Raw genomic sequence first — 23,909 nt, forward strand, 5'->3', positions numbered from 1 at the left:
GTGGAGAGCCTCGCAACCATGTTTGCAACGCACGGAATCCCTGACATATTGGTCAGTTATAATGGTCCGTGCTTCACCAGCGCAGAATTCCAAGATTTTATAGTTGACCACAGCATAAATCATGTTAAGACGGCACCGTTCAAGTCGGCCTCCAACGGCCAGGCGGAGCGAGCAGTGCAGATCATTAAACAAGGCATGCTCAAAATCCAAGGTCCCACGCTGCAGGGTCGCCTGTCGCCACTGCTGCTGGCATACAGATCTCGTCCGCACTCACTGACTGGTGTTCCCCCGGGCAACTATTGATGAAACGGACCTTAAAGACAAGGCTCTCGTTAATCCTCCCAGACATGCATGAAATCGTTGAGGCAAAGCGCCGGAAGCTAACTGAGTACCATGACCGAAATTCGAGGGGAAGGTGGAATGAGATAGGGGACAAAACTATGGCAGGGGTCCCAAATGGCTTGCAAGGACAGTAACAGGCAAGGAAGGAAACAGGCTACTGGTGGTACAAATGGACAATGGCCAAACCTGTCGGAGGCATGTAGACCAAATAAAAAGTAGATTCACCAATGACACTGCAGAACCAGAGGCAGACTACAATGTGGAACTCACACCACACCTGGTGGACAGACAGAGGGAACAACCTGAGGAAAGGGCAATCCCAACAGACAGCCCAGGCGAGATACCAACAATCACACCGAAAGAAAAACAGGCACCAAGACAAGCAACTGAACCACAACTAAGACGCTTCACATGAGAGCATAGACCACCTGAGAGACTGAATTTATAAAGACAGTAAGACCTTGGGGGAGGGTGATGTCATGTATCTCACATTACTGTACATAACTGTATCTTACCATGCTAAACATGACTGTAACTAGAGATGACCTGTAACCACAAGCTTACCTTACCACCAGGGGTGCACTTGCAGGAGACACTGCATACCTGTTCCACACAGGTATATATAGACAGGTCTCAGGCAAGAGTGGCACTCGAGAGCTGTGAAATAAAGGTGCAGGTCCTGAGTGACCTTGACTTCAGCATGTGCCTCGTGTGAGTCTGTACTGCAGGGACAGGACTTTACAAGTTCATCGTCGAGGAGGCCAGCTGGTGCAGCTGCAGGGAGAGAAGGCAAAAAAGAAGTAGAAAGAAATCGAAGGGTGACATCTCAGCCAAGGGGGTAAGTGATTGGCTGGTGATTGGTGAGTGGTTTTTCGTTTTCTTTTCCTTGATCAGTAGATAACCTTTATCATTGTTGTTGTCAAATTAAGTTAATCTAGGGGTTAAGTCATAGCAGGAGAGCTCGGACACGTGTCATGCTCCTCCTGTGCTATGTGGCAACTCAGGGACGCTTCCGGTGTCCCTGACGACTACGTGTGCAGGAAGTGTATCCTGCTGCAGCTCCTGACAGACCGCATTGCAGCACTGGAGCTGCGGGTGGATTCACTCTGGAGCATCCACGATGCTGAGGATGTCATGAATAGCACATTTAGTGAGTTGGTCATACCGCAGGTAAAGGTTACACAGACAGATAGGGGATTGGTGACCAGCAGGAAGAGCAGTGCAGGGAAGGTAGTGCAGGGGTCCCCTGTGGTCATCCCCCTGCAAAACAGATAACCCGCTTTGGGTACTGTTGGGGGGGATGACTCATCAGGGGAGAGCAGCAGCAGCCAAGTTCATGGCACCGTGGGTGGCTCTGCTGCACAGGAGGGCAGGAAAAAGAGTGGGAGCGCGATAGTGATAGGGGATTCTATTGTAAGGGGAATAGATAGGCGTTTCTGCGGCCGCAACGGAGACTCCAGGTTGGTATGTTGCCTCCCTGGTGCAAGGGTCAAGAATGTCTCGGAGCGGGTGCAGGACATTTTGAAGAGGGAGGGTGAACAGCCAGTTGTCGTGGTGCATATAGGTACCAACGATATAGATAAAAAAACGGGATGAGGTCCTACAAGCTGAAGTTAGGGAGCTAGGAGCTAAATTAAAAAGTAGGACCTGAAAAGTAATCTCAGGATTGCTACCAGTGCCACGTGCTAGTCAGAGTAGGAATCGCAGGATAGCTCAGATGAATACGTGGCTTGAGCAGTGGTGCAGAAGGGAGAGATTCAAATTCCTGGGGCATTGGAACCGGTTCTGGGGGAGGTGGGACCAGTACAAACCGGACGGTCTGCACTTGGGCAGGACAGGAACCAATGTCCTCGGGGGAGTGTTTGCTAGTACTGTTGGGGAGGGGTTAAACTAATACGGCAGGGGGATGGGAACCTATGCAGGGAGACAGAGGGAAGTAGAATGGGGGCAGAAGCAAAAGACAGAAAGAAGAAAAGTAAAAGTGGAGGGCGGAGAAACCCAAGACAAAAAACAAAACGGGCCACATTACAGCAAAATTCTAAAGGGGCAAAGTGTGTTAAAAAGACAAGCCTGAAGGCTCTGTGCCTCAATGCGAGGAGTATTCGGAATAAGGTGGACGAATTAACTGCGCAGATAGCAGTTAACGGGTATGATGTAATTGGCATCATGGAGACATGGCTCCAGGGTGACCAAGGCTGGGAACTCAACATCCAGGGGTATTCAACATTTAGGAAGGATAGACAGAAAGGAAAAGGAGGTGGGGTGGCGTTGCAGGTTAAAGAGGAAATTAACGTAATAGTAAGGAAGGACATTAGCCTGGATGATGTGGAATCTGTATGGGTGGAGCTGCAGAACACCAAAGGGCAGAAAACGTGAATGGGAGTTGTGTACAGACCACCGAACAGTAGTAGTGAGGTTGGGGACAGCATCAAACAAGAAATTAGGGATGCGTGCCATAAAGGTACAGCAGGTATCATGGGCGACTTTAATCTACATATTGATTGGGCTAACCAAACTGGTAGCAATGCGGTGGAGGAGGATTTCCTGGAGTGTATTAGGGATGGTTTTCTCGACCAATATGTCGAGGAACCAACCAAGGAGCTGGCCATCCTAGACTGGGTGATGTGTAATGAGAAGGGACTAATTAGCAATCTTGTTGTGCGAGGCCCCTTGGGGAAGAGTGACCATAATATGGTAGAATTCTTTATTAAGATGGAGAGTGACACAGTTAATTCAGAGACTAGGGTCCTGAACTTAAGGAAAGGTAACTTCGATGGTATGAGACGAGAATTGGCTAGAATAGATTGTTGAATGATACTTAAAGGGTTGATGTTGGATAGGCAATGGCAAACATTTAAAGATCACATGGATGAACTTCAACAATTGTACATCCCTGTCTGGGGTTAAAAATAAAACGGGGAAGGTGGCTCAACCGTGGCTAACAAGGGAAATTAAGGATATTGTTAAATCCAAGGAAGAGGCATATAAATTGGCCAGAAAAAACAGCAAACCTGAGGACTGGGAGAAAGTTAGAATTCAGCAGAGGACAGCAAAGGGTTTAATTAGGAGGGAGGAAATAGAGTATGAGAAAAAAATTAGTGAAGACAAATGTAGGTCCCTTGCAGTCAGAATCAGGTGAATTTATAATGGGGAACAAAGAAATGGCAGACCAGTTGAACAAATACTTTGGTTCTGTCTTCACGAAGGAAGACACAAATAACCTTCCGGAAATACTAGAGGACCTAGGGTCTAGTGAGAAGGAGGAACTGAAGGAAAGCCTTTTTCGGCGTGAAATTGTGTTAGGGAAATTGATGGGATTGAAGGCCGATAAATCCCCGGGGCCTGATAGTCTGCATCCCAGAGTACTTAAAGAAGTGGCCCTAGAAATAGTGGATGCATTGGTGATCATTTTCCAACATTCTATCGACTCTGGATCAGTTCCAATGGACTGGAGGGTAGCTAATGTAACACCACTTTTTAAAAAAGGAGGGAGAGAGGAAACGGGTAATTATAGACCGGTTAGCCTGACATCAGCAGTGGGGAAAATGTTGGAATCAATTATTAAAGATGAAATAGCAGAGCATTTGGAAAGCAGTGACAGGATCGGTCCAAGTCAGCATGGATTATGAAATGGAAATCATGCTTGACAAATCTTCTGGAATTTTTTGAGGATGTAACTAGCAGAGTGGACAAGGGAGGACCAGTTGATGTGGTGTATTTAGACTTTCAAAAGGCTTTTGACAATAACAAACAAGGGCCACACAAGCACATGGTATTGGGGTTAATGTTCTGACGTGGATAGAGAACTGGTTGGCAGACAGGAAGCAGTGAGTCGGGATAAACGGGTCCTTTTCAGAATGGCAGGCAGTGACTAGTGGAGTGCCGCAGGGCTCAGTGCTGGGACCCCAGCTCTTTACAATATACATCAATGATTTGGACGAAGGAATTGAGTGTAATATCTCCAAGTTTGCAGATGACACTAAACTGGGTGGCGGTCTGAGCTGTGAGGAGGTCGCTAAGAGGCTGCAGGGTGACTTGGACAGGCTCGGTGAGTGGGCAAATGCATGGCAGATGCAGTATAATGTGGATAAATATGAGGTTGTCCACTTTGGGGGCAAAAACACAAAGGCAGAATATTATCTGAATAGTGGCAGATTAGGAAAATTGGAGGTGCAACGAGACCTGAGTGTCATGGTTCCTCAGTCATTGAAAGTTGGCATGCAGGTACAGCAGGCGGTGAAGAAGGCAAATGGTATGTTGGCCTTCATAGCAAGGGGATTTGAGTATCGGAGCAGGGAGGTCTTACTGCAGTTGTACAGGGCCTTGGTGAGGCCTCACCTGGAGTATTGTGTTCAGTTTTGGTCTCCTAATCTGAGGAAGGACGTTCTTGCTATTGAGGGAGTGCAGCGAAGGTTCACCAGACTGATTCCCGGGATGACAGGACTGACATATGAGGAGAGACTGGATCGACTGGGCTTGTATTCACTGGAGTTTAGAAAAATGAGAGGGGGTCTCATAGAAACATATAAAATTCTGAATGGACTGGATAGGTTAGATGCAGGAAGAATGTTCCCGATGTTGGGGAAGTCCAGAACCAGGGGTCACAGTCTCAGGATAAGGGGTAAGCCATTTAGGACTGAGATGAGGAGAAACTTCTTCACTCAGAGTTGTTAACCTGTGGAATTCCCTGCCGCAGAGAGTTGTTGATGCCAGTTCATTTGATATATTCAAGAGGGAGTTAGATATGGCCCTTACGGCTAAAGGGATCAAGGGGTATGGAGAGAAAGCAGGAAAGGGGTACTGAGGTGAATGATCAGCCATGATCTTATTGAATGGTGGTGCAGGCTCGAAAGGCCAAATGGCCTACTCCTGCACCTATTTTCTGTGTTTCTATGTTTCTATAGTCCAGACCGGGTAAAGACAGCATCCAATTGGAGCACAGCAAGCTCCCACGAACACTATTGTGATAATGATTCAGATTATCTGTTTTTAGTGAGGTTGCTTGAGGGATAAATATTGGCCCCAGGACACTGGGGATAACTCCCCGGTTCTTCTTCGAAATAGTGCTGTGGGATCTTTAATCTCCGCCCTCAACCATCATCACTAAAGATGATCTGGTCATTATCATATTGCTGTTTGTGGGAGCTTGCTGTGCGCAAATTGGCTGCCGCATTTCCTACATTGCAACAGTGACTACACTTGAAAATATTACTTCATTGGCTGTAAAGCGCTTTGGGTTGTCCAGAGGTCGTGAAAGGCGCTATATAAATGTAAGTCTTTCTTTTTCCAGCCCCTCCCCAATTCTTGTTACTGTTGGCCCTTTTCCCCCCTTCCTGCTCGGGTGGCTGCTGCGTCTTTGCGCCCCAAGACTCCCCTCGCCCCGAGACACCATTCTCCCCAAGATATCACTCGCCCCGAGACGCCCCTCGCCCCGAGACGCCCGTCTCCCCTCGCCCCGAGACGCCCATCTCCCCTCGCCCCGAGACGCCCCTCACCCCGAGATGCCCCTCTCCCCTCGCCCCGAGACGCCCCTCTCCTCCGCGCGCCTCTCCCCTCGCCCCGAGACACCCCTCTCCCCTCGCCCCGAGACGCCCCTCTCCCCTCGCCCCGAGACACCCCTCTCCCCTCGCCCCGAGACGCCCCTCTCCCCTCGCCCCGAGACACCCCTCTCCCCTCGCCCCGAGACGCCCCTCTCCCCGAGACGCCCCTCTCCCCTTGCCCCGAGACACCCCTCTCCCCTCACCCCGAGACGCCCCTCTCCCCGAGACGCACCTCTCCCCTCGCCACGAGACACCTCTCTCCCCTCGCCCCGAGACGCCCCTCTCCCCGAGACGCACCTCTCCCCTCGCCCCGAGACACCCCTCTCCCCTCGCCCCGAGACGCCCCTCTCCCCGAGACGCCCCTCACCCCTCGCCCCGAGACACCCCTCTCCCCTCTCCCCGAGACGCCCCTCTCCCCTCGCCCCGAGACACCCCTCTCCCCTCGCCCCGAGACGCCCCTCTCCCCTCACCCCGAGACGCCCCTCTCCCCTCGCCCCTCGCCCCGAGACGCCCCCTCGCCCCAAGACGCCCCGAGACGCCCCTCTCCCCGAGACGCCCGTCTCCCCTCGCAACGAGACGCCCCTCTCCCCGAGACACCCCTCTCCCCTCGCCCCGAGATGCCCCTCTCCCCTCACCCCGAGACGCCCCTCTCCCCTCGCCCCTCGCCCCTCGCCCCGAGGCACCCCTCTCCCCTCGCCCCGAGACGCCCCTCTCCCCTCACCCCGAGACGCCCCTCTCCCCTCACCCCGAGACGCCCCTCTCCCCTCGCACCGAGACGCCCCTCTCCCCGAGACGCCCCTCACCCCTCGCCCCGAGACACCCCTCTCCCCTCGCCCCAAGACGCCCCTCTCCCCGAGACGCCCCTCTCCCCTCGCCCCGAGACACCCCTCTCCCCTCGCCCCGAGACGCCCCTCTCCCCTCACCCCGAGACGCCCCTCTCCCCTCGCCCCTCGCCCCGAGACGCCCCCTCGCCCCAAGACGCCCCGAGACGCCCCTCTCCCCGAGACGCCCCTCGCCCCTCGCCCCTCGACGCCCCCTCGCCCCAAGACGCCCCGAGATGCCCCTCGCCCCGAGACGCCCCGGCGACGCCCCTCGCCCCTCGCCCCGAGACGCCCCCTCGCCCCAAGACGCCCCTTGCCCCTCGCCCAGAGACGCCCCTCGCCCCGAGACGCCACTCGCCCCTCGCCCCGAGACGCCCCTCGCCCCGAGACGCCCCTCGCCCCGAGACGCCCCTCACCCCGAGATGCCCCTCTCCCCTCACCCCGAGACGCCCCTCTCCTCCGCGCCCCGAGACGCCCCTCTCCCCTCGCCCCGAGACGCACCTCTCCCCTCGCCCCGAGACACCCCTCTCCCCTCGCCCCGAGACGCCCTCTCCCCTCGCCCCGAGACACCCCTCTCCCCTCGCCCCGAGACGCCCCTCTCCCCTCGCCCCGAGACACTCCTCTCCCCTCGCCCCGAGACGCCCCTCTCCTCCGCGCCCCGAGACGCCCCTCTCCCCTCGCCCCGAGACACACCTCTCCCCTCGCCCCGAGACGCCCCTCTCCCCGAGACGCCCCTCTCCCCTCGCCCCGAGACACCCCTCTCCCCTCGCCCCGAGACGCCCCTCTCCCGGAGACGCACCTCTCCCCTCGCCCCGAGACACCCCTCTCCCCTCGCCCCGAGACACCCCTCTCCCCGAGACGCCCCTCTCCCCTCGCCCCGAGACACCCCTCTCCCCTCGCCCCGAGACACCCCTCTCCCCGAGACACACCTCTCCCCTCGCCCCGAGACGCCCCTCTCCCCTCGCCCCGAGACGCCCCCTCGCCCCAAGACGCCCCTTGCCCCTCGCCCCGAGACGCCCCTCGCCCCGAGACGCCCCCTCGCCCCAAGACGCCCCTTGCCCCTCACCCCATGATGTCCCTTGCCCCTCACCCTGAGACGCCACTAGCCCCTCGCCCTGAGACGCCCCTCGCCCCGAGACACCCCTCGCCCCAAGACGCCCCTCGCCCCGAGACACCCCTCGCCCCGAGACGCCCCTCGCCCGTGACATCACTCGCCCCGAAACATCACTCGCCCCGATACGCCCCTCACCCCGAGACGCCCCTCACCCCGAAACATCATTCGCTCCGAGACGCAACTCACCCCGAAACATCACTCGCCCCGAGATGCCCCTCGCCCCGAAGCACCACTCGCCCAGAGATGCTCCTTGCCCCGACACGCCGCTGGCCCCAAGACGCCTCGCGCTCCTCGCCCCTCGCCCCGAGATGCTCCTTGTCCCTCACTCTGAGACGCCCATCACCCCTCGCCCCTCAACCCTATCCGCGAGGCGCCACTCGCCCCAAGACGCCCTCGCCCCTCGCCCCGAGATGCCCCTCGCCCCAAGACGCCCTCGCCCCTCACCCCAAGACGCCCTCGCCCCTCGCCCCGAGCTGCTCCTCGCCCCGAGATGTCCTTTGCCCCGAGATGACTCTTGCTCCTCGCCTCGAGATGTCCCTCGCCCCGAAACACCCCTCGCCTCGAGACGCTTCTCGCCCCGAGACACCCCTCGCCCTGCGATGCCCCTCGCCCCGAGATGCCCCTCACCCTGTGTTGCCCCTCGGCCCTCAACCCTCGCTGTGAGTCGCCGCTGGCCCCAAGATGCTCCTCGTCCCGAAACATCCCTTGCCCCGAGACACCCCTCGTCCCGTGACGCCCCTCACCCCTTGCCCCTCAACCCTGGCTGCGAGACGACACTCACCCCAAGTCGCCCTCGCCACTCACCCTCGCCCCGAGATGCCCCTCGCCCCGAGATGCCCCTCGCCACGAGAAGCCACTCGCCCCTCGCCCCAAGACGCCACTCGCCTTTCGCTCCGAGACGCCCCTCGCTCCGAGACGCTCCTCGCCCCGCGACGCCCCTCGCTCCGAGACGCCCCTCGCCACGAGAAGCCACTCGCCCCTCTCCCCGAGACGCCCCTCGCCCCGAGACGCCCCTCTCCCCGAGACGCCCCTCACCCCTCGCCCCGAGACGCCCCTCTCCCCGAGACGCCCCTCTCCCCTCGCCCCGAGACACCCCTCTCCCCTCGCCCCGAGACGCCCCTCTCCCCTCACCCCGAGACGCCCCTCTCCCCTCGCCCCCTCGCCCCAAGACGCCCCGAGACGCCCCTCTCCCCGAGACGCCCCTCTCCCCTCGCACCGAGACGCCCCTCTCCCCGAGACGCCCCTCTCCCCTCGCCCCGAGATGCCCCTCTCCCCTCACCCCGAGACGCCCCTCTCCCCTCGCCCCTCACCCCGAGACGCCCCCTCGCCCCAAGACGCCCCGAGAGGCCCCTCGCCCCGAGACGCCCCTCGCCCCGAGACGCCCCTCGCCCCGAGATGCCCCTCGCCCCGAAGCACCACTCGCCCAGAGATGCTCCTTGCCCCGACACGCCGCTGGCCCCAAGACGCCTCGCGCTCCTCGCCCCTCGCCCCGAGATGCCCCTCGCCCCAAGACGCCCTCGCCCCTCGCCCCGAGCTGCTCCTCGCCCCGAGATGTCCTTTGCCCCGAGATGACTCTTGCTCCTCGCCTCGAGATGTCCCTCGCCCTGAAACACCCCTCGCCTCGAGACGCTTCTCGCTCCGAGACGCCCCTCGCCCTGAGATGCCCCTCGCCCCGAGATGCCCCTCACCCTGTGTCGCCCCTCGGCCCTCAACCCTCGCCTCGAGACGCCCCTCACCCCTTGCCCCTCAACCCTGGCTGCGAGACGACACTCACCCCGAGACGCCACTCACCCCAAGTCGCCCTCGCCACTCACCCCTCGCCCCGAGATGCCCCTCGCCCCGAGACGCCCCTCGCCACGAGAAGCCACTCGCCCCTCGCCCCGAGACGCCACTCGCCCCGAGACGCCCCTCGCTCCGAGACGCCACTCGCCCCTCGCACCGAGACGCCCCTCGCTCTGAGACGCCCCTCGCCCCGAGACGCCCCTCTCCCCGAGACGCCCCTCACCCCTCGCCCCGAGACACCCCTCTCCCCTCGCCCCGAGACGCCCCTCTCCCCGAGACGCCCCTCTCCCCTCGCCCCGAGACACCCCTCTCCCCTCGCCCCGAGACGCCCCTCTCCCCTCACCCCGAGACGCCCCTCTCCCCTCGCCCCCTCGCCCCAAGACGCCCCGAGACGCCCCTCTCCCCGAGACGCCCCTCTCCCCTCGCACCGAGACGCCCCTCTCCCCGAGACGCCCCTCTCCCCTCGCCCCGAGATGCCCCTCTCCCCTCACCCCGAGACGCCCCTCTCCCCTCGCCCCTCGCCCCGAGACGCCCCCTCGCCCCAAGACGCCCCGAGAGGCCCCTCGCCCCGAGACGCCCCTCGCCCCGGTGACGCCCCTCGCCCCTCGCCCCAAGACGCCCCTTGCCCCGAGACGCCCCCTCGCCCCGAGATGCCCCTCGCCCCGAGACGCCCCTCGCCCCGAGACGCCCCCTCGCCCCAAGACGCCCCTCGCCCTGAGACGCCCCCTCGACCCAAGACGCCCCCTTGCCCCTCACTTCGAGACGTCCCTCGCCCCGAGACGCCCCTCGCCCTGAGACGCCCCCTCGACCCAAGACGCCCCCTCGCCCCAAGACGCCCCTTGCCCCTCACTCCGAGACGTCCCTCGCCCTGAGACGCCCCCTCGACCCAAGACGCCCCTTGCCCCTCACCCCGAGACGTCCCTCGCCCTGAGACGCCCCTCACCCCGAAACATCACTCGCTCCGAGACGCAACTCACCCCGAAACATCACTCGCCCCGAGATGCCCCTCGCCCCAAAGCACCAAGCGCCCAGAGATGCTCCTTGCCCCGACACGCCGCTGGCCCCAAGACGCCCCTCTCCCCTCTCCCCTCGCCCCTCGCCCCGAGATGCTCCTTGTCCCTCACTCTGAGACGCCCATCACCCCTCGCCCCTCAACCCTATCCGCGAGGCGCCACTCGCCCCAAGACGCCCTCGCCCCTTGCCCCGAGATGCCCCTCGCCCCGAGACGCCCTCGCCCCTCGCCCCTCGCCCCGAGACGCCCTCGCCCCGGATCGCCCTCGCCCCAAGACGCCCTCGCCCCTCGACACCCTCGCCCCTCGCCCTGAGATGCTCCTCGCCCCGAGATGACCTTTGCCCCGAGGCGACTCTTGCTCCTCGCCTCGAGATGCCCCTCGCCCCGAAACACCCCTCGCCTCGAGACGCTCCTCGCCCCGAGACACCCCTCGCCCTGAGATGCCCCTTGCCCCGAGATGCCCCTCACCCTGTGTCGCCCCTCGGCCCTCAACCCTCGCCGTGAGTCGCCGCTGGCCCCAAGATGCTCCTCGTCCCGAAACACCCCTTGCCCCGAGACACCCCTTGTCCCGTGACGCCCCTCACCCCTTGCCCCTCAACCCTGGCTGCGAGACGACACTCACCCCGAGACGCCACTCACCCCAAGTCGCCCTCGCCACTCACCCCTCGCCCCGAGACGCCCCTCGCCCCGAGACGCCCCTCGCCACGAGAAGCCACTCGCCCCTCGCCCCAAGACGCCACTCGCCTTTCGCTCCGAGATGCCCCTCGCTCCGAGACGCCCCTCGCTCCGAGACGCCCCTCGCTCCGAGACGCCCCTCGCCCCAAGATGCTTCTCGCCCCGAGACGCCACTCGCCCCTCGCTCCGAGACGCCCCTCGCTCCGAGATTGACCCTTGCCCCTCTCCCCGACACACTCCTCGCCCCTTGCCTCGAGACACTCCTCGCCCCTGGCCCCGTGACGCTCCTCGCCCCGAGACGCCCCTCTCCCCTCGCGCCGAGACACACCTCGCCCTGAGACACCCATCGCCCCAAGAAGCCCCTCGCCCCTCGCCCCAAGACAACCCTCGTCCCTCACCCTGAGACGCCCCTCGCCCCTGGCCCCGAGACGCCCCTGGCCCCGAGACGCCCCTCTCCCCTCGCGCCGAGACGCACCTCGCCCTGAGACACCCCTCGCCCCCAGAAGCCCCTCGCCCCAAGACGTCCTCTCCCCTTGCCCCTCACCCCTAGACGCCTCTCGCTATTGCTTCGAGAGGCTCCTCGCCTTGAGAAGCCCCTCACCCCGAGACGCCCCTCGTCCCTCGCTCCGAGACGCACCTCGCCTCGAGACACCTCTCGCCCCTCGCCCCGAGACGCCCCACATCCCTTGCCCCGAGACGCCTCTCGCCCCTCGCCACGAGACACCTCTCGCCCCTCGCCCCGAGACGCCCCACATCCCTTGCCCCGAGACGCCCCTCGTCCCGAGACACCCCTCGCCCCGAGACGCCTCTCGCCCCTCGCCACGAGACACCTCTCGCCCCTCGCCCCGAGACACCCCTCGCCCCGAGACACCTCTCGCCCCTCGCCCCGAGACGCCCCACATCCCTTGCCCCGAGACGCCTCTCGCCCCTCGCCACGAGACACCTCTCGCCCCTCGCCCCGAGACGCCCCACATCCCTTGCCCCGAGACGCCCCTCGTCCCGAGACACCCCTCGCCCCGAGACGCCTCTCGCCCCTCGCCACGAGACACCTCTCGCCCCTCGCCCCGAGACACCCCTCGCCCCGAGACACCTCTCGCCCCTCGCCCCGAGACGCCCCACGTCCCTTGCCCCGAGACGCCCCACGCCCCGAGACACCCCTCGCCCCGAGACACCTCTCGCCCCTCGCCCCGAGACACCTCTCGCCCCTCGCCCCGAGACACCTCTCGCCCCTCGCCCCGAGACGCCCCTCGCCCCGAGAAACCCCTCGCCCCGAGACACCTCTCGCCCCTCGCCCCGAGACGCCCCACGCCCCGAGACACCTCTCGCCCTGAGACACCTCTCACCCCTCGCCCCTCGCCCCGAGACGCCCCTCGCCCCGAGACACCCCTCGTCCTGAGATGCCCCTTGCCCCAAGACATCCCTCACCCTGAGACACCCCTCGCCCCTCGGCCCGAGACGCCCCTCGCCCCGAGACACCCCTCGTCCTGAGATGCCCCTTGCCCGGAGACGCCCCTCGACCCTCACCCCGAGATGCCACTTGCTCCGAGACGCCCCTCACCCCTCGCCCTGAGACGCCCTGAGTCGCCCCTCGCTCCGAGATGCCCCTTGCCCCGAGACACCTCTCGCCCCTCGCCCTGAGATGCCCTCGCCCTGAGACGCTCCTCGCCCAGGACTGACCCTCGCCTCTCTCCCCGAGACACCTCTCGCCCCTCGCCCTGAGATGCCCTCGCCCCGAGACGCCCCTCGCCCAGAACTGACCCTCGCCCCTCTCCCCGAGACACCCCTCACCCTCCGCCCCGAGACACCACTCGCCCCTCGCCCCGAGACGACTCTCGACCCGAGATGCCCCTCGCCCCGAGACGCCCCTCGCCCCTCACTCCGAGACTCCCCTGGCCTCGAGACTCCCCTCGCCCCGAGACGCCCCGAGACGTACTACGCTCCTCACCTCACGCCCCTCGCCCCGAAAGGCGACTTTTCCCTCGCCCCGAGACGCCCCTCTCCCCTCACTCTGAGACGTCCCTCGCCCCGAGACATCCCTCGCCCCGAGACGCCACTCGCCCCTCGCCCCGTGACACCTCTCGCCCCTCGCCCCGAGACGCTTCTCGCCCCACGCCACGAGACGCCATTCGCCACCCACCCCTCGCCCCGTTACGCTCCTCGCCCCTCGCCCCGATACGACCCTCGACCCGAGATGCCCCTCGCCCCGAGACACCCCTCGCCCCGAGACGCCCCTCGCCCCAAGATGCTCCTCGCCCCTCACTCAGCGATGGCACTCGCCCCTCAACCCGAGACTCCTCTCGCCTCGAGACACCCCGAGACGTACTACGCTCCTCACCTCACGCCCATCGCCCCGAAAGGCCCCTCGCCCCTTGCCCCCGAGATACCCCTCGCCCCGAGACCCTCGCACCAAGACCCTCGCCCCGAGACCCCCCTCGCCCCTCACACCGATACGCCCCTTGCCCCGATACGTCCCTCGCTCCGAGACGCCACTCGCCCCTCGCCCCGAGATGCCCCTTGCCCCGAGACCCCCCTCGCCCCTCACACCGATACGCCCCTCGCCCCGAGACCCTTGCCCCGAGACCCCCCTCGCCCCTCACACCGATACGCCCCTCGCCCCGAGACGCCCCTCGCCCCAAGATGCTCCTCGCCCCTCACTCAGCGACGGCACTCGCCCCTCATCCCGAGACTCCTCTCGCCCCGAGACACCCCTCGCCCCGAGACGCCCCTCGCCCCAAGATGCTCCTCGCCCCTCACTCAGCGACGGCACTCGCCCCTCACCCCGAGACTCCTCTCGCCTCGAGACACCCCGAGACGTACTACGCTCCTCACCTCACGCCCATCGCCCCGAGACCCCCCTCGCCCCTCACACCGATACACCCCTCGCCCCGATACGCCCCTTGCCCCGAGACGCACCTCCCCCCGAGACGCCCCTAACCTCATGGCCCTCGCCCCGTGAGGCCCCTCGCCCCGAGATGACCCACGCCCCTCGCCTCACGTCCCTCACCCCGAGTCGCTCCTCGCTCCAAGACCTCCTCGCCTCGAGACGCCCCTCACCCCGAGACGCTCCTTGCCCCGAGACACCCCTTGCCCCGAGACGCCCCTTGTCCCTCACTCAGCGACGCCACTCGCCTCTCACCCTGAGACTCCTCTCGCCCCGAGACGCCCCGAGACGTACTACGCTCCTCACCTAACGCCCCTCGCCCCGAAAGGCCATTCGCCCCTTGCCCCGAGATGCCCCTCGCCCCGAGACCCTCGCACCCCCTCGCCCCTCACACCGATACACCCCTCGCCCCGATACTCCCCTCGCCCCGAGACGCCCCTCGCACTGAGACGCCCCTCGCCCCGAGACACTCCTTGCACCGAGACGCCCCTCGCCCCGAGGCGCCCCTTGCCCCGAGACGCCCCTCACCCCTCGCCCTGAGTCGCCCTGAGTCGCCCCTCGCTCCGAGATGCCCCTTGCCCCGAGACACCTCTCGCCCCTCGCCCTGAGATGCCCTCGCCCTGAGACGCTCCTCGCCCAGGACTGACCCTCGCCTCTCTCCCCGAGACACCTCTCGCCCCTCGCCCTGAGATGCCCTCGCCCCGAGACGCCCCTCGCCCAGAACTGACCCTCGCCCCTCTCCACGAGACACCCCTCACCCTCCGCCCCGAGACACCACTCGCCCCTCGCCCCGAGACGACCCTCGACCCGAGATGCCCCTCGCCCCGAGACGCCCCTCGCCCCTCACTCCGAGACTCCCCTGGCCTCGAGACTCCCCTCGCCCCGAGACGCCCCGAGACGTACTACGCTCCTCACCTCACGCCCCTCGCCTCGAAAGGCGACTTTCCCCTCGCCCCGAGACGCCCCTCTCCCCTCACTCTGAGACGTCCCTCGCCCCGAGACTTCCCTCGCCCCGAGACGCCACTCGCCCCTCGCCCCGTGACACCTCTCGCCCCTCGCCCCGTTACGCTCCTCGCCCCTCGCCCCGATACGACCCTCGACCCGAGATGCCCCTCGCCCCGAGACACCCCTCGCCCCGAGACGCCCCTCGCCCCAAGATGCTCCTCGCCCCTCACTCAGCGACGGCACTCGCCCCTCACCCCGAGACTCCTCTCGCCTCGAGACACCCCGAGACGTACTACGCTCCTCACCTCACGCCCATCGCCCCGAAAGGCCCCTCGCCCCTTGCACCCGAGATACCCCTCGCCCCGAGACCCTCGCACCAAGACCCTCGCCCCGAGACCCCCTCGCCCCTCACACCGATACGCCCCTTGCCCCGATACGCCCCTCGCTCCGAGACGCCACTCGCCCCTCGCCCCGAGATGCCCCTTGCCCCGAGACCCTCGCACCAAGACCCCCCTCGCCCCTCACACCGATACACCCCTCGCCCCGATACGCCCCTTGCCCCGAGACGCACCTCCCCCCGAGACGCCCCTAACCTCATGGCCCTCGCCCCGTGAGGCCCCTCGCCCCGAGATGACCCACGCCCCTCGCCTCACGTCCCTCGCCCCGAGTCGCTCCTCGCTCCAAGACCTCCTCGCCTCGAGATGCCCCTCACCCCGAGACGCTCCTTGCCCCGAGACACCCCTTGCCCCGAGACGCCCCTTGTCCCTCACTCAGCGACGCCACTCGCCTCTCACCCTGAGACTCCTCTCGCCCCGAGACGCCCCGAGACGTACTACGCTCCTCACCTCACGCCCCTCGCCCCGAAAGGCCATTCGCCCCTTGCCCCGAGATGCCCCTCGCCCCGAGACCCTCGCACCCCCTCGCCCCTCACACCGATACACCCCTCGCCTCGAGACGCCCCTCGCACTGAGACGCCCCTCGCCCCGAGACACTCCTTGCACCGAGACACCCCTCGCCCCGAGACACTCCTCGCTCCGATACGCCCCTCGCCCCGAGACACTCCTTGCACCGAGACGCCCCTCGCCCCGAGGCGCCCCTCGCACCGAGACGCCCCTCGCCCCGAGACGCCCCTCGCTCCTCGCCCCGAGATGCCCCTCGCCCCAAGACGCACCTCACCCCTCACCCCTCGCCCCGAGACACCCCTCGCCCCGAGACGCACCTCACCCCTCACCTCTCGCCCCTCGCCCTGAGACACCCCTCACTCCGAGACGCTCCTTGCCCCTCACTCCGAGACGCCCCTCGCCCCTCACTCCGAGACGCCCCTCGCCCCTCACTCCGAGACTCCCCTCGCCCCGAGACGCCCCTCGCCCCGAGACGCTCCTCGCTCCAAGACCTCCTCGCCTCGAGACGCCCCTCACCCCGAGACGCTCCTTGACCCGAGACACCCCTTGCCCCGAGTCGCCCCTTGTCCCTCACTCAGCGACGCCACTCGCCCCTCACCCTGAGACTCCTCTCGCCCCGAGACGCCCCGAGACGTACTACGCTCCTCACCTCACGCCCCTCGCCCCGAAAGGCCATTCGCCCCTTGCCCCGAGATGCCCCTCGCCCCGAGACCCTCGCACCCCCTCGCCCCTCACACCGATACACCCCTCGCCCCGATACGCCCCTCGCCCCGAGACGCCCCTCGCCCCGAGACGCCCCTCGCCCCGAGACGCCCCTCGCCCCGAGACGCCCCTCGCCCCGAGACACCCCTCGCACCGAGACGCCCCTCGCCCCGAGACACCCCTCGCACCGAGACGCCCCTTGCCCCGAGATGCCCCTCGCCCCGAGACCCTCGCACCCCCTCGCCCCTCACACCGATACACCCCTCGCCCCGATACGCCCCTTGCCCCGAGACGCCCCTCGCCCCGAGACGCCCCTCGCCCCTCGCCCCGAGATGCCCCTCGCCCCAAGACGCACCTCACCCCTCACCCCTCGCCCCTCGCCCCGAGACGCCCCTCGCCCCGAGACGCCCCTCGCCCCGAGACGCCCCTCGCCCCGAGACGCCCCTCACCCCGAGACGCCCCTCGCCCGAGACGCCCCTCGCCCCGAGACGCCCCTCGCCCCGAGACGCCCCTCGCCCCGAGACGCCCCTTGCCCCGAGACGCCCCTCGCCCCGAGACGCCCCTCGCCCCGAGACGCCCCTTGCCCCGAGACGCCCCTCGCCCCGAGACGCCCCTCGCCCCGAGACGCCCCTCGCCCCGAGACGCCCCTCGCCCCGAGACGCCCCTCGCCCCGAGACGCCCCTCGCACCGAGACGCCCCTCGCCCCGAGACACCCCTCGCACCGAGACGCCCCTCGCCCCGAGACCCTCGCACCCCCTCGCCCCTCACACCGATACACCCCTCGCCCCGATACGCCCCTTGCCCCGAGACGCCCCTCGCCCCGAGACACCCCTCGCACCGAGACGCCCCTCGCCCCGAGACCCTCGCACCCCCTCGCCCCTCACACCGATACACCCCTCGCCCCGATACGCCCCTCGCCCCGAGATGCCCCTTGCCCCGAGACGCCCCTCGCCCCGAGACGCCCCTCGCCCCTCGCCCCGAGATGCCCCTCGCCCCAAGACGCACCTCACCCCTCACCCCTCGCCCCTCGCCCCGAGACGCCCCTCGCCCCGAGACGCCCCTCGCCCCGAGACACCCCTCGCCCCGAGACGCCCCTCGCCCCGAGACGCCCCTTGCACCGAGACGCCCCTCGCCCCGAGACGCCCCTCGCCCCGAGACGCCCCTCGCCCCGAGACGCCCCTCGCCCCGAGACGCCCCTCGCCCCGAGACGCCCCTTGCCCCGAGACGCCCCTCGCCCCGAGACGCCCCTTGCCCCGAGACGCCCCTCGCCCCGAGACGCCCCTCGCCCCGAGACGCCCCTTGCCCCGAGACGCCCCTCGCCCCGAGACGCCCCTCACCCCTCGCCCCGAGACACCCCTCGCCCCGAGACGCCCCTCACCCCTCGCTCCGAGACGCCCCTTGCCCCGAGACGCCCCTCACCCCTCGCCCCGAGACACCCCTCGCCCCAAGACGCCCCTCACCCCTCGCCCCGAGACACCCCTCGCCCCGAGACGCCCCTCACCCCTCGCTCCGAGACGCCCCTTGCCCCGAGACGCCCCTCACCCCTCGCCCCGAGACGCCCCTCGCCCCGAGACGCCCCTCGCCCCTCACCCCGAGATGCCCCTCGCCCCAAGACGCACCTCACCCCTCGCCCCTCGCCCCGAGACACCCCTCGCCCCGAGACGCACCTCAACCCTCACCTCTCGCCCCTTGCCCTGAGACGCCCCTCAGTCTTTGTCGCCTCTCGCCCCCTCGCTCCGCGATGCCCCGAGAAGCCCCTCACCCCGAGAGGCCCCTGGCGCCTCGCCCCTAGACACCCCTCGCCCGGAGTCACCCCTCGCACCTCGTCCGGAGTCGCACCTCGCACTGCGCCCCACGTCCCTCGATGTTCCTTGCTCCTCGCCCCGACTCGCCCCTTGGCCCTCGACGCATCTCACCCCGAGGTGCCCTCGCCCCGAGACGCCCCTTGCCCTTCGTCGTCCCTCGCCCCGGGACGCCCCTCGCCCCGAGATGCCCCTCGCCCCGAGACGCACCTCACCCCTCACTCCTCGCACCGAGACGCCCCTCGCCCCGAGATGCACCTCACCCCTCACCCCTCACCCCTCGCCCCTTGCCCCGAGGCGCCCCTCGCCGCGAGACGCCACTTGCCCCGAGACGCCCCTCACCCCGAGACGCCCCTTGCCCCTCGCCGTCCCTCGCCCCAAGACGCCCCTCGCCCCTCGCCCCGAGACGCCCCTCGCCCTGAGACTCCCCTCGCCCCTCACACCGATACGCCCCTCGCCCCGATACCCCGAGATGCCCCTCACGCCACACCCCAAGATACAGCTTGCCCCGAGACGCCTTCGCCCTGAGACGTCACTCACCTCACGCCCCTCGCCCCTCAGCTTGAGTTGCCCCTTGCCCCAAGACGCCCCTCGCCCCTCGCCCTGAGATGCCCCTCTCCCCTCGCCCCAAGATGTCCCTCGCCTCACGCCCCTCTCCCCTTGCCCCAAGACGCCCCTCGTCCTGAGGCGACCTTCGCCCCTCGCCCTGCGACAACCCTCGCCCCTCGCCCTGAGATGTCCCTCACCCCTCGCCCCGCGATGCCCCTCGACGCCACTCGCTCCAAGACTCGCCTCGCCTCGAGACCCGAGATGCCTCTTGCCCCGAGACGCCTCTCAACGCTCGCTCCTCGACGCCCCTCACCCCGAGATGCCCCTCGCCCCGAGACGCACCTCACCCCTCACCCCTCGCCCCTAGATGCCCCTCGCCCCGAGACCCGAGACACCCCTCGCCCCGAGATGCTCCTCGCCCCGAGACGCATCTCACCCCTCACCCCTCGCCCCTAGATGCCCCTCTCCCCCCGAGACGTCCCTCGTCCCTCACACTGAGGCACCTCTCACCCCTCGCCCCGAGTCGCCCCTTGCCCCTCGCCCAGAGACGCCCCTCACCCCTCACCACAAAATGCCCCTCGCTCCACGCCGCTCGCGCTAAGACGCCCTCGCCCCGAGGAGTCCCTCGCTCCGAGACCTCCTCGCCTCGAGACACCTCAAGACGCCCCTCGCCCTGAGATGCCCCTCAGTCTTTGACGCCTCTTGCCCCGAGACGTCCCTCACCTCATGCCCCTCGCCCTGAGACACCCCTCAGTCTTTGACGCCTCTCGCCCCCTCGCTCCGCGATGCCCCGAGAAGCCCCTCACCCCGAGAGGCCCCTGACGCCTCGCCCCTAGACACCCCTCGCCCGGAGTCACCCCTCGCACCTCGTCCGGAGTCACACCTCGCACTTCGCCCCACGTCCCTCGATGTTCCTTGCTCCTCGCCCCGAATCACCCCTTGGCCCTCGACGCCTCTCGCCCCTCGACGCATCTCACCCCGAGGTGCCCTCGCCCCGAGACGCCCCTCGCCCCGAGGTGCCCCTCGCCCCGAGACGCCCCTCGCCCCGAGACGTCCCTCGCCCCGAGACGCCCCTCGCCCCGAGACGCCCCTCGTCCCGAGGTGCCCCTCGCCCCGAGACGTCCCTCGCCCCGAGACATCCCTCGCCCCGAGACATCCCTCGCCCCGAGACGCCCCTCGCCCCGAGACGCCCCTCGCCCCGAGACGCCCCTCGCCCCGAGACGCCCCTCGCCCCGAGACGTCCCTCGCCCTGTGATGCCCCTCGCCCTGAGACGCCCCTCGCCCCGAGACGCCCCTCGCCCCGAGACGCCCCTCGCCCCGAGACGCCCCTCGCCCCGAGACGCCCCTCGCCCCGAGACGCCCCTCGCCCCGAGACGTCCCTCGCCCTGTGATGCCCCTCGCCCTGAGACGCCCCTCGCCCCGAGACGCCCCTCGCCCCGAGACGCCCCTCGCCCCGAGACGCCCCTCGCCCCTCGCCGTCCCTCGCCCCGAGACGCCCCTCGCCCCGAGACGCCCCTTGCCCCTCGCCGTCCCTCGCCCCGAGACGTCCCTCGCCCCGAGATGACCCTCGCTTCTCGCCCCTTGCCCCGAGACGCCCCTCGCCCTGTGATGCCCCTCACCCTGAGACGCCTCTCGCCCCGAGACGCCCTGAGACTCCCCTCGCCCCTCACACCGATACGCCCCTCGCCCCGATATCCCGAGATGCCCCTCACGCCACGCCCCAAGATACAGCTTGCCCCGAGATGCCTCTCGCCCCGAGACATCACTCACCTCACGCCCCTCGGTTCGAGTTGCCCCTTGCCCCAAGACGCCCCTCGCCCCTCGCCCTGAGATGTCCCTCGCCTCACGCCCCTCTCCCCTTGCCCCAAGACGCCCCTCGTCCCGAGGCGACCTTCGCCCCTCGCCCTGCGACAACCCTCGCCCCTCGCCCTGAGATGCCCCTCACCCCTCGCCCCGCCATGCCCCTCGACGCCACTCGCTCCAAGACTCGCCTCGCCCCGAGACCCGAGATGCCTCTTGCCCCTCGACGCCCCTCAACCCTCGCCCTTTGACGCCCCTTGCCCCGAGATGCCCCTCACCCTGAGACAACCCTCGCCCCTAGACACCCCTTACTCCGAGAGGCCCCTGGTCCCTCGCCCGGAGTCGCACCTCGCACCTCGCCACGAAACGCCCCTCACCCAGAGATGCCCCTCACCCAGAGATGCCCCTCACCCCGAGACGCCCCTCGCCCCGAGACGCCCCTCGCCCCGAGACGCCCCTCGCCCCGAGATGCCTCTCGCCCCGAGACGCCCCTCGCCCCGAGACGCCCCTCGCCCCGAGATGCCCCTCACCCCATGTCCCTCGCCCCGAGATGCCCCTCACCCCAAGATGCCCCTCACCCCGAGACGCCCCTCACCCCGAGACGCCCCTCACCCCGAGACGCCCCTCACCCCGAGACGCCCCTCACCCCGAGACGCCCCTCACCCCGAGACGCCCCTTGTCCCGAGATGCCCCTCGACCTTCGCTCCGAGATGCCCCTCGACCCTCGCCCTGCGACGTCTCATGCCCCGAGATGACCCGCGCCCCGAGACGCCCCTCGCCCCGAGACGCCTTCGGCTCACGCCCCTCGCCCCGAGACGCCCTCGCCTCACGCCCCTTGTCCCGAGATGCCCCTCGCCCCGTCGCCCCTCGCCTCCCACCCCTCGCCCCGAGATGCCACTCGCCCCAGAGATGCCCCTCACCCCTTGCCCCTCGATGCTCCTCACCCCGAGACGCCCCTCGCCGCAGAGACGCCCCGAGATGCCCCTCGCCCCAGATACGCCCAAGACGCCCCTCACCTCTCGCCCCTCACACCCCTCGATGCCCCTCGCCCCAGAGACGCCCCGAGACACCCCTCACCTCATGCCCCTCACGCCCCTTGCCCTGAGATGCCCCTCGATGCCCTTCGCCCCGAGATGCCCCTCGCTGGGGCTGGCAGTGCGGGGAGCGGGCACCACGGGCACTCACCGTTGTTGTCGTCGATGATGGGGAAGCAGAGGATGTTCCTTGTCCGGAAGCCCGTGCTGTCGTCCACGCCACGGTAGAACAGTGGGTGAGAGTAGGCGTCCTTGATGTTCAGGATCTTGCCCGTCGTCGCCACGTGGCCTGCAACCCCCTGGTCGGCCGGCATCCGCAGCTCCGCTGACTGCAGGCACACAGAGAGGCTCAGTACGCTGGGCCCATGGTGGGGAGTGGGGAGGGGGAGGGCGGGGCAAGGGGAGAGGAGGGAGAAGAGGGGAGGGGGAGAGGGTGGGGAGGGGGGTGAGGGAGAGAGGGAGGGGATGCGGGATGGGAGAGGGGAGGGGGGAGAGGCTAGAGGAGGGTGGAATGGAGGAATGGACGGGAGGACGAGAAGGGGAGGGAAGGAAGGAAGGAAGGAAAGGGAAAGGAAAGGAAAGGAAAGGAAAGGAAGGAAGGAAGGAAGGAAGATAGATCTTGTAGATCTACCTGAGAGGGAGGATGGGATCTCGGTTTATCGCTTTCGTGAACCAGTTGGGTTTTTCTGACAATCCAGCAGACATGGCCATTTGTGTTTCAATTACCAAATTTATTGAGTTATTAGGAATGGGAGGACAGCCCCTCGAGCCTGTCCCGCCATTCAATGTGATCGTGACTGACCTGAATCTAAACTCTATCTACCCAGCTTGGCTCTATATCCCTCAATACCCTGACCCAACAAAAATCTATCGATCTCCATCTTGAAAGCTCCAATTGACCCCCGGCCCCCACAGCTTTTTGGGGGAGAGAGTTCCAGATTCCCTTTGTGTGAAGAAGTGCTCCCTGACATCACCCCTGAACGGCCGGGCTCTAAGTTTAAGGTGACGTCCCCCTTGTTCTGGACTCCCCCCCCCACCAGAGGGAACAGTTTCTCTCGATCCACCCCATCGAACCCTTTAATCATCTTAAACACCTCGATTAGATCGCCCCTCAATCTTCTACACTCGAGGGAACACAGGCCCAGTCTGTGCGAGCTCCCCTCGGGATTTAACCCCTTCAGTCCTGGTATCATTCTGTCCCGCTCCCCCACTGAGGCCGATATATCCACCCCCAAGGGGTGGGGCCTGGGACTGGACGCAGTTACTGCAGACGGGGTTTAACTGAGTTCAATTGTCGCAGCTTCCCATGCGAAGATTTGAACTCTGGGCTCTGGTCCCCATACCATTGAGCTATTATTGGGGTTGGCACGCACTCACCCAGCGCTGGTGTATATGATAGCCACATTATAGCGGGAAAAAACCCCCCGGGAGATTCCTAGACTTGACCCCTTTAATGAAGATTATGATTCCCTTTCCCCCCCGGCAGATTAATCTCCAGCATACGCTCGCTCCCCAGCCGTCCCGGATCACAGCTCTCACCTCATCCGATACGAAACCCCCGTCAAACACCTTCGCCACCAGTTCCTTGTTGTTCTGCTCCAAAAGAAACACGGAACAACTGGGGGGGGGGAGCAGGGGGGGGGGAAGGGCGGAGGGATAGAGAGGGAGAGAAAGAACACGCTTACAATCACTGGCAGACACAAACAGATCCCAAACAGACACAAAAGCAAAGAGAGACTCTCAACTGGCATCCCTGATGGTGACCCCTCTTTAAAAGGGGTCCCTGATGGGGAGACTCCCTCTATATAGGGGTCCCTGATGGGGAGACTCCCTCTATATCGGGGTCCCTGATGGGGAGACTCCCTCTATATCGGGGTCCCTGATGGAGAGACTCCCTCTATATCGGAGTTCCTGATGGAGATATTCCCTCTATATCGGGGTCCCTGATGGGGAGACTCTCTCTATAAAAAGGGGTCCCTGATGGGGAGACTCCCTCTATATCGGGGTC

The 23,909-nt window shown here is 65.9% G+C and overlaps 1 protein-coding gene across 1 annotated transcript in view; it reads right to left on the bottom strand.

The window, feature by feature from the left end:
- LOC139274929 (cGMP-dependent 3',5'-cyclic phosphodiesterase) overlaps positions 1 to 23,515 on the bottom strand; it is a 103,908-nt gene extending 80,393 nt beyond the window's left edge. The window contains exons 1-2 of the mRNA XM_070891666.1: positions 23,441 to 23,515; positions 22,053 to 22,230 (exon numbers count right to left, since the gene is read on the bottom strand). Of these exons, the coding sequence (XP_070747767.1) occupies positions 22,053 to 22,215 (163 nt within the window). The 5' untranslated portion in view covers positions 22,216 to 22,230; positions 23,441 to 23,515. The remainder of the gene's footprint in view (positions 1 to 22,052; positions 22,231 to 23,440) is intronic.
- Between the last annotated feature and the right edge of the window lie 394 nt (positions 23,516 to 23,909).

Source organism: Pristiophorus japonicus, chromosome 10, assembly GCF_044704955.1.
Source record: "Pristiophorus japonicus isolate sPriJap1 chromosome 10, sPriJap1.hap1, whole genome shotgun sequence".
NCBI lineage: Eukaryota > Metazoa > Chordata > Chondrichthyes > Pristiophoridae > Pristiophorus > Pristiophorus japonicus.